Here is an 11440-nt window from a genome sequence, read left to right as displayed (position 1 = left end):
CACTGGAATTTAGAATTTAAATATCCAGAGAGACTATCGGATGGCCAGGCATCTACATACAAACATGATTGGCTATGTATGAAAAGGGGGAGATAGCCAAGGGTGGATTGGCCTCCTATCCGGGGTAAGTTACTGCTTTGCACCCAGTGATTCTGGGGAAACTGGATCCACCATGACCCAGACCAAGATAAAGCTGGGGTAAAACATAAAATGAAATGAAATGACTTACCACCCCCTTTTCAAGGATGTTTCTTAATAAAGGAAGATTGTCTGGAGTAAGATCTCTTAAACTCTTCAGGTCCCGCCGATGTACAATGGCAATCAGATATAAATCCTCCAGCTGAAAAAGAAGAAGAATTAAATAAACATTTCAAATTATTACATGAAGCAGTAAATCTGTAACTCTGATATTAAATGAATGCTGTATTTGTCCTTATATCTTGATTTAGCTAAGAAAACACATCTTTCTCGTCAGCTCCCGTATTTAGGTTTCGCCACAGCGGATCATTCTAGTCTGCATACCAGATTTAGCACAGTTTTTACACTGGATGCCCTTTCTGACACAATCCTTCTTTTAATATGGGTTCAGGACTGGCACTAAGACCCCACCCCCCTCTCCACGCCTCAGACGTAGCCAATTATGTCTTTGCAGACACCTGACTGGCCGATAGCAATGCTGAGCTTTGAACCCTGGCTCTCATCAGAAGTGGGTTAGTGTATTTTACTTCTGCACCACCTGAGGGTCACAACTTAGAAAATGCTAAAGCATTCACTCACCTGCTTCTGGTCCCATTTAAAATCTGGCAGGAGGACAAAGCCGACATGAGGGTCTGGATCTTCAAACACAATCCTGTCAGCTTCAGCTTTCTTTTCCAGAATGTTGTAAACCCACTGCAGAACAAAAATGCACCTTATGAAGTACAGGTCTAACACATTTACATTTCTGCTCAAATGCAATATGAGCAGTGTAGGGTTCGGGGCCATGTTCGTTGGCCCAACGATAGCAACTTGGCAGTGGTGGGGTTTGAATCAGCAACCTTCTGATCCGTAGTCAGGTATGTTTGTTTATTGGGATTTTAACGTCATGTTTTACACTCTTCGGTTACATTCATGACAGGAACGGTAGTTACTCATTCACTGATGTCAGTAACGCGTTACTCTAATCTGACCACATTTTTCAGTAACAAGTAATCTTACGCGTTACTATTTCCAATCCAGTAATCAGATTAAAGTTACTTATCCAAGTTACTGTGCGTTACTATTTTTGTCATTTTCCTTAGTAAAAAGATATATTTTTGCTTTCTTCTTGTGTCTCGGGGAGTGACGTCTGGCCTATGCGACAATTAAGTCACGTTTTCAGCATGAGGACAACTCACGTGTAATACCACGCAACGACACAAACGTAAACAATGGAGGGAGGAGAGAGATGCGCGTTTTCTAGCTGGAAATACAGGCACTATTTTGAATGTGTCAGCTAAAGATTTTATATTTTATAAAAACAAGTATTTTTTTCAGGAAATAGTTTTTCAGTTCAACTTTAAATGTCAGGAGATACATTGTTACTGTTAAAAACTTCCAATAAAGTGAGTATTGGCAAAACTGGTTGTCATTTTTACGTTGAGGCGGCGGGGGGTGTCGGCAGCTGCTGAATGTAACTAATAAAGTAACTTGTAATCTAACTTACTTAGTTACTTTTAAAATCAAGTAATCAATAAAGTAACTAAGTTACTTTTTAAAGGAGTAATCATTATCATAAATCAGATTACTTTTTCAAGGTAACTATGCCATCACTGTACTCATTACACAAGATTCATCACTTCACAGGTTTAATGTCAAACACAGACAGTTTTGTATCTCCATTTCACCTCACTTGCATGTCTTTGGACTGTGGGAGGAAACTGGAGCACCCGGAGGAAACCCACGCAGACACGGGGAGAACATGCAAACTCCACACAGAAAGGCCTAGACCGCCCCACCTGGGGATCGAACCCAGGACCTTCTTGCTGTGAGGCGACAGTGCTACCCACTAAGCCACCGTGCCGCCCTGTAGTCACTGACCAACAACACAACATGATGCACTACTTTGGAGGAAATGATAGAAGCAGGTGTGATAATGTGAAGAAGACCAACCTGCACACTGAAGCTTTGTTGGGTTATGTGAGGAAGAGTGATGGAACGATAATCATCCTCAGTTTCGTTGATGAGGAAGGTCTCCTGGCGCAGGTATTTCTTCACATGCTTCTCTGTTGCTGGGCAGATCACAGTGGTTTTGATTCCTATCCGCTTGTTAAGTCGTGACGTGTCGACCTTATGAAACGTCACATCCGGGTCCAAGTTGGCTGAGACCCCTCGTATTTTCAATATACCACAGTGCTGTGTCCGAGTCGGAAAAAAACTACCCAACTGTCTTTCTACCGCTTTTCTTGCAATTAGATATCATGAAGTAATATTTTTGTTCATAATTTAATGTAAACTGTCAAATTGTATATTCATTACACGTGTTTCAAGCTGTTTTTAATTTACATGTAATATGTTCATATAATTTACATGTGATATCCTGGATTTTTGATTTTTATAAGCTATAAGCTATACTGATTAAAAGTAAAACCAAAGAGTCAGAAATGTCAGTTTTCATGTAATGAATTAAAAATATGACTGAATAGTCATTAGGAGGTGCATTTTTCAGTACGCTCTCAGTTCCAAGCCCAAGATTAGATACAAATAGGAGGGTTGTGTCAGGAAAAGCAGAATTATTTCATATTTTATTTTTTAGGATTTTAACATCATGTTTTTACAGGGCGGCATGGTGGGTAGCACTGATGCCTCACAGCAAGAAGGTCCGTGTCCTTTCTGTGTGAAGTTTGTATGTTCTCCCCCTGTCTGCGTGGGTTTCCTCCGGGTGCTCCGGTTTCCTCCCACAGTCCAAAAACATGCAGCCAGGCTAATTGGAGACACTGAATTGTCCTATAGATACCAAGCCTCTAGGATGCATAAACCAGTGCATTGTAGTGCCGGTCCCAAGCCCAGATAAATAGGGAGGGTTGTGTCAGAACAGGCATCCGGCATAAGAACTGTGCCAAATCAATAATGCGGATCATGCCGCTCAGGTGGCGCAGCAGTAAAAACATGCGCTGCAACCAGAGCTGGATTTCGAAAGTGCGTCGTTTCGATTCCAGCTCTGCCTTCAGCCGGTCGAAGGCTGGGTGGCTATATGAACAAAGATTGGCCTGTTGTTTAGGTGGGGGGTGGGATTGGAGACCGGAGGGGTTGGGTCTCTCTCTGTCAGAATGCGATTACGATCTCTGCCGGCTGATTAAGAGGCGCCTACACAAGAGATGAGGGAGGGTGCCCTTAGGGTGTGTCTCTCCGCATGCAGCGCTAGGTGGCGCCAAACTCATCAATGTGTGGATGGCAAAGATGCATCCGGCTGCTGCCAGTGTTTCGGAGGGGATATGGGTTAGCTTCGATCTCCTCTGTCAGGGCAGGGTTCGGCATAGACAGAGAGGAAGCACGATACTAATTGGACAATTGGATGCGCTAAAGGGGGAGAAATTAAAAAAATAATAATAATAATAAAAAATAATAATAATAATAATAATGCGGATCACGGTCCGCCTGCAACCCCTAAACGGGAGCAGCCGAGGAAATAGATAGAACATCATGTTTTTACACCCTTTGGTTACATTCATAAAAGGACAGGTAATTACTGGTTACACAAAATTCATCAGTTCAAGTCTATAATGTCAAACACAGTCATGGACAATTTTGTATGTTAATCATAATAGATCTTAATAGATTCATTGTATTAATAAACTGCGCATATTGTAATCCAGCACATGTGGACAAACAGACTGTACGATCAAACCTCATGTACCTGACATTCAGATTTATAAAATGCTAATCATATTTTATTATTTAATGAAATTGGTTAGATTTAGCTGTTAAAATAATTAAAATCTCTTCTCAGGTGACCTCATGTGGGGTCCCCGCTCCATTGTTGTAAACTGTTGCTCTAGGGGTTAACACTTTTTCTTTTAATTAGAATGAATTCCAAATTAAGAACACATGAAGTACTGAACTGAATTTAACTTATTGATATTAGAAAATGAAATGGTTAACATTGTGCCTAGATAAATTGGGCACCATTCTTGGGCACTTGATTCGTCTTCAGTTATCTGTGCAATATTATATGATAGTTAACCATTTCATTACAGAACGAGATATGTAGTTTTTTGGTAAATATCACCTTATGCTCTTATCAACACACATTCAGGGCTGTTGCTAAGGCATTTGGTCCCTTATTCCAGCAGATGACATGGCACTCCAAACCATCACTGACTGTGGAAACTTTACACTGGACCTCAAGCAACGTGGATTCTGTGCCTCTCCTTCTCTTCCAAAGGTAATGCAAAATTTACTTTCATCAGAGAACATAACTTGGGACCACTCAGCAGTCCTTTTTGTCTTTAGCCCAGGCGAGACGCTTCTGACGCTGTCTCTTGTTCAAGAGTGGCTTGACACAAGGAATGCGACAGCTGAAACCCATGTCTTGCATACGTCTGTGTGTGGTGGTTCTTGAAGGACTGACTCCAGCTGCAGTCCACTCTTTGTGAATCTCCCCCACATTTTTGAATGGGTTTTGTTTCACAATCCTCTCCAGGGTGCGGTTATCCCTATTGCTTGTACACTTTTTCCTACCACATCTTTTCCTTCCCTTCGCCTCTCTATTAATGTGCTTGGACACAGAGCTCTGTGAACAGCCAGCCTCTTTAGCAATGACCTTTTGTGACTTGCCCTCCTTGTGCAAGGTGTCAATGGTCGTCTTTTGGACAACTGTCAAGTCAGCAGTTCCCCATGATTGTGTAGCATACAGAACTAGACTGAGAGACCATTTAAAGGCCTTTGCAGGTGTTTTGAGTTAATTAGCTGATTAGAGTGTGGCACCAGGTGTCTTCAATATTGTACCTTGTCACAATATTCTAATTTTCTGAGATACTGAATTTGGGGTTTTCATTAGTTGTCAGTTATAATCATCAACATTAAAAGAAATAAACATTTGAAATATATCAGTATGCATTTCACAACACAGCTGGTGATAGAGCCGATCTGTAGGACACGAGAGAAAAGTCCGAACTCGCCTCAGCGTAGTCCGGGGAAACCGGTGGCTCTGTCACCAGTCGCACCTTGCTGTCACCGGGTAGAAGCACACCTATAGCACAAGGAACACCCCAAACGCGCCGCAGCGTAGTTCGGGGAATCAGACGGCTTTGTCGTCAGCCGCAGCTGGAAAGAAGCCAATCTGTTTAGCGCAAAGAATACGCCAAACTCGCCGTCGCGACGTTCGGGGAATCAGGTGGCTATGTCACCGATCGCGCCTCAGCACGATCGGGAAGGAGCACACCTGTTTAGCTCAAGGGACACCCCGAAATTGCCGTCGCGCAGTTCGGGGAGCCAGATGGCTAGGTCACCAGCCACACCTTGCTGTGGACTGAAAACAAAAAGTTGACAAACTGAAAAAAACCAAACCAAACGAAACAGAGCTAAAGGCATGACAACCTGTGGCTGCATGGTGCCTGCTTAAATAAGCAGGCACAGCTGCAGGTTGTCAGCCTTAATTAGGAGGCCTCTAATTTAAGGCCTTTGTTCCAGAGGATCTGTAATTCCTGTGACGCCGGGGACCAAGGTAGGTTAACCCCAACGCCACAGGAAACCTTACAAACAGCACTGCTTTTATCTGCGAGTACTAGATTTTCACTGCTTATTTCATGGACTGGGGGTGAGGGGGATATGGCCCAGAAGCTAGTACCCTGTCAAACACATGTTGGACCAAGATCTGATTTGGGAATTCCTCTGCAACCAAGCAAAATCTAAAAGCAAGGCTCTGTAATGGGTCACTGTAATTGCGGCTGTAATTGTTTCCAAAAAGGTTTCTACACAGTATTGAACAAAGGTTCTGAATATTTTTGTGAATAAAAGACTTAATTTTGCAGTGATTTTCAAAAGACTCCAACAGCACAATTAAACTTTGAGTGTAGACTGATGGGTAAAAAAGGTAATTACATCAATTTAAAATCTAATCCACAACTCAGTAAAGTGTGTATTTACCTGCATGTTTTGCATACAAAACACAGATTTTTTTCAGTGCATATTGTATTTATAATTCAAAAATATCCTCACCTTCAATGCATGAGGGTCGACTTTGACTGCAGAGCTTTAACTGATCTTCTGGTCTGAATTCCAATGGTTCATCCTCACCTTTTAAATAATCCAGCTGTGTTATTTTCTGCCTTCCTGACTGCATGTCAGGATGTGCAATGCTGATAAACTCCTACCCAAAAAGACAAAATGCTGTCAATTAATGAAAAGGTGCTTCAACAAAATATTAGATTGGGAGTGTGTGTTATAGGTTACATTAAAGGTGGAAAAATTTTGAAATAATTCATCTAGGTTTCATTTTTTACATTACAAAAACTTCATCATAACAGGGATGTGAAAACATTTTATATCCACTGTAAGGACCTTCTCTAAACTGGTGCTGCAAAGTGTATAATTCGCTTTATACAAAATGTATATCAACATTTTTTTTTGTTTAAAATCCCAACAATACTGATACATATAATACACTTATTCTAGTACAACACACACTACCATGTTATAACTACGCTACCATTTACAAATGATACAAATGTAGAATGTACAAAAACACCAGGACCAAGTGAAGTACATTCAGATCTTTATTCTACGATTTTACTGTTTCATTTACATTCTCAGTATGAAAATGTTTAAAAGTATGATTCAGTATTAGTGATTAATTGTTGCAGTAGTTGGTCTAACAGCAGACGTTCCCTTTCCCTTGACAGTAAGCCATAGTGGTGCATCTTCTTGCAACTAGAGAAAGAAAAAGAATAATTGTGAAACATTATTTAAACAAAAAAAATAAAGAAGAGCAATCAGCTGTTGCAAAAAAATTAAAACAGCAATGAAGAAAAGAGTAATGATCATAATACATTAATTTAATTAATATACTGCACACATTGTAAACCAGCACATGTGGTTTTTAAAAAATCACATTAAATGATCACACCAAACAGACTGTAGGATCAAACCTCAGGTAGCTGACATTGTTATCACAGTAATATAAGCTCCAGATTTATAAAATGTAAATTATAACTATTTTTTTTTTATTAAATAGGTTAGATTTAGCTGTTTAGAACTAAATGTAAACAGTTAAAGTCTCCTCTCAGGTGACCTCATGTGGGGTCCATACCTCAATGTTGTGAACTGTTGCTCTAGGGGTTAACACTCTTTTCGTTTAATTAGAATTAATCCCAAACCAAACCAAGAACACATGAAGTACTGAACTCACTCAGATTTAACTTATTGATATTAAAAAATGGATAAGTTAAGTTATCCATGTGCTTGGATAAAGTTAAGGTGTTCAGTTAAGGTCTTCAGTTAAGGTCTTAACATTCTGTGCACAGATATCCTGTCTGTTTATCTGTCAGCCTGTTAAAGATTCCAAATGTTTAAATGTTAATAAATGTATTTTCTTTGTGAAGTGCCTCCATAAATGGTCTATGTAGTTTAGGTCATATTATAATAATAGCAGCAGCAGGTCAAAGTGCTTTACAGGACAGGTCATTCAGTTCTGCAGCAGGGTGATCCAAAATACAGACGTATGTTAACATAATATTAACAAAGTCAAAATTAAAATTTTGCAGCGGCCTAGCCCACATTTTGACATTTGAATTCAATAGACATGCTGTGGAATCACCTAAAATCAGATCCAAGCTAGTCTGCCTGCAGTACAGACCTGTATTTTATTGCATTATGATCTGCAAAATTAAAGAATATTTTGTATAGTTTTGCAGCTGAAGACAAACCAATGTCAAATAGCAAAACTTCCAAAACTGGACTAATTGTTGACTTTAGTCCCAAATGATTACCAAGTCCCAAATCCTTTGGTATGTGGGCATTAAATTACAATAAAAAAAATCTGCATTTCATTATCTGAAACTGATATCTGTATTTGTTTATAAAGGTGATGTCTTCTGATGTCTGAAAACCAGTAGACTGTCTGATTTATAACAGATTTAAAGATTTAGAGCAGAAGTAAAGTTGAGCTAAGTGGAGCTAAAATTCCTCAGAAGCCACGTGAAAGTGTAATATCTCCAATATCCCAACATGACATTGAATTTTATTTTTTATTCATTTTTTAAAGCTACACTTTAGGAGCTGATTGGCTTAATCTGTGTCAGCTGGGACAATGCCTTAAAGCATGTGTATGATTCTGCTCCCTAGACTGTAATTGTTTTTTACTCGAACTAATCAACATCAGTGCCAGTCATGCTTTTAGTTTGGAAAAGTATAACATGTCCTTTTCATAACTAAACATAAACATGAAAAACAAATTAAAACAGTGTTTCATTTTTAAAAAAGTTTTAAGGTCCAAAAGGCACCAAATCCCAGGAATGACCCATGTGTGAACTACTCGACAACTTGATTCTGGTGGCCCGCTCTGTGAAGTTTTACAGTAAAACTGATACATTTACAGTTGAACCATAATAGTTCATAGTTCTGCTGTCACCTTTACAGTTCGACCATGAGCACAACTGTGAACTGTCATGTTATTATGACGCTCGTGGTCATCTCTTCCAGTGTTTAATAATACTGAGTGTGAAGTTGGTAGTTCAACTGTAAACATGATATTGTTGAACTGTGAAATTCAGTTTTGACAGTTTTAGTCAACTTACAGTTATAAAATAACTAATACTCAACTTAAGTGTATATGTGTGTGTGAAAAAATACAAAAATAAAAACAAATATTCAGTATATTTAAAATATTTTAATAAGAAACAGTACAGCACACATGTACACATTTATAATACTTCGAATGATACAAAATTAAATTTGCAACATTTATATTATCGACAGTCAGGGAAGCAAACTCCCCAGGGTAAAAAAACAAAAGTGACCAGACATAAACCCTCATGCATACAGGAAAAATATTACATTATATAATAATTTAGATAGATGACTTTGAAGAGCCATTTATTATGCTTATCCTCTCTGATGCCATGTCAGTCTCTGTCTACGGACACTTTACACATTCTTGCATGCGCACTTGACTTGAGACCGTTTTCTCAACCAACCGTTTCTGCCTCCTCACAGAACTGCATCGGGTGTACTGCACAAAATACAAATTTAGCGTAAGTTTTCAGTTATTTCATTCTCAGACAATGTGTGCTCTTGTGTATTTCTTCAAAGATGAACTTCCTGCCAAAGGTGTTATTGAGTCAGAACTCATTGAAGGGCACAAAAATCTGATGATGGAAGATGTCGACGGTTAAACTGTTGTAGTGAACTGCAAAGTGAGAAAAGGAAAAAAGACGTTTGTCAATCATTGCCATGCTAAATCAATGATGATAAGTCATAAACTTAAAAAGATTTATAAAAATAACAGGAATATCTATATTATCCCTGAAAATTTCTAAAATGAGTGGAAAGTCAAAAATAACCCAGGTCTCAGCCTGATATATCTTTAAATTTATTAATTGGAATGTTAGCCAAACGTTAACATTAGCATCACTATGTTAGCTGACGTTTGTTGATTCTTAATCTGCTTTTTAAATGCTTTGTAATGCTTGCAACATGTTAAGACTGTTGCAATTACTTAGATTGTCGTGCTGTTATAGTGCTGAACTGCACCATAATAAACAAATGCTTTTGATATTTCTTATGAGACAATTCATCTTTGATGTCATATCTATACACGTATCTTTTCACATAAAATTAAATAAGCTTCTACAAAGTATTTAATAAAGAATAAATGTATTTGTGAATAAGCTGTTTAAAGTCATTTTCAAAAGAGTCCAAAAGCACAATTACACTTTGAGGGTAGGTTGATGGGTAAAAAAGATAATTATATCGATACAAAACCTGATCTTCTGGTCTGATTTCCAACGGTTCATTATGATCATTTAAATAATCCTACTACAACCCCTGGCAAAAATTATGGAATCACCACTCTTGGAAGATGTTCTGTCAATTGTTTAATTTTGTAGAAAAAAAAAAATCACAGACATGCCACAAAACTATCATTTTTCAAAATGTCAACCTTCTGGCATTAAGAAACAATAAAAAAAAGAAACAAATATAATAGTTGTGGTCAGTCACAATTGCTTTTTTTAGATCAAGTAGAGGAAAAAAATATGGAATCACTCAAATCTGAGGAAAAAATTATGGAATCACTCTGTAATTTGCAGTTTAAAAACAAAACATCTGCAGCAGATTAGATTTGCTAATTATTCTTCAGTTTAAAAAGAGTGCTTACACCTCGGAGAGCTGTTGCACAAAGCAGATTGTCATGAATCATGGTTCCAACACAAGATATGTCAGTTGAAACAAATGAGAGGATTATAAAACTCCTTCAAGAAGATAAATCATTGTGGAATGTCGCAAAAGATGTTGGTTGTTCCCAGTAAGCTGTGTTTAAAATCTGGACCAAGTACAAACAAAATGGGAAGGTTGTAAAAGGGAAGCATACTGGTAGACCAAGTAAGACATCAAAGCATCAAGACAGAAAACTTAAAGCAATATGTCTTGAAAACAGAAAATGCACAACAAAACAAATGAGAAACAAGTGGCCGGAAAGTGGAGTCAATGTCTGTGACTGAACTGTAAGAAATCACCTAAAAGAAATGGGATTTACATACAGAAAAGCCAAACAAAAGCCATCATTAACACCTAAAAAGAAAAGAACAAGGTTAAAGTAGGCTAAAGAAAAGCAATCGTGGACTGTGGGTGACTGGATAAAAGTGATCTTCAGTGATGAATCGCGAATCTGCATTGGGCAAGGTGATGATGCTGGAACTTTTGTTTGGTGTCTGTCCAATGAAATTTATGAAGATAACTGCCTAAAGAAAACATGTTAATTTCCACAGTTGTTGATGATATGGGCCTGCATGTCGGGTAAAGGCACAGGGGAGATGGTCTTCAATAAATGCCAAAGTCCACATTGAAATTTTGGACGCTTTTCTTATTCCATCAGTTGAAAGGATGTTTGGTGATGATGACTTCATTTTTCAAGATGATAATGCATCTTGCCATAGGGCAAAGGACGTGAAAACTTTCCTTCAAGAAAACATATAATGTCAATGGCATGGCCTGCAAATAGTCCGGATCTCAATCCATTTGAAAATCTCTGGTGGAAATTGAAGAAAATGGTCAATGACAAGGTTCCAACCTGCAAAGCTGATCTGGCAACAGCAAGAGACAGTTGAAGGCAGATTGATGAAGAATACTGTTTGTCATTAGTTAACTCCATGCCTCAGAGAGTTTAAACCATTATAAAAGCCAGAGGTGGTGCAACAAAGTAATAATGGTGCAGTGTTTTCTAATGATTCCATAATTTTTTCCTCAGATTTGAGTTATTCCATAT

The 11440-nt window shown here is 38.3% G+C and overlaps 1 protein-coding gene across 1 annotated transcript; it reads right to left on the bottom strand.

Moving 5' to 3' along the window:
* Nucleotides 1-229: 229 nt before the first annotated feature.
* LOC134305454 (m7GpppX diphosphatase-like) lies at nt 230-6111 on the bottom strand (the record flags this gene model as incomplete). Its single annotated transcript, XM_062990159.1, has 4 exons — nt 6106-6111; nt 2131-2307; nt 778-891; nt 230-340 (listed from the first exon to the last, which is right to left on the bottom strand). Coding segments are annotated over exons 1-4 (408 nt in total), but the record flags the coding sequence as incomplete, so codon positions are not given.
* Nucleotides 6112-11440: the final 5329 nt, after the last annotated feature.

This window comes from Trichomycterus rosablanca, unplaced genomic scaffold (genome assembly GCF_030014385.1).
Source record: "Trichomycterus rosablanca isolate fTriRos1 unplaced genomic scaffold, fTriRos1.hap1 scaffold_139, whole genome shotgun sequence".
NCBI lineage: Eukaryota > Metazoa > Chordata > Actinopteri > Siluriformes > Trichomycteridae > Trichomycterus > Trichomycterus rosablanca.
The sequence above is the reverse complement of the archived record's forward strand: the minus strand, read 5'-3'. Positions and strand labels throughout refer to the sequence as shown.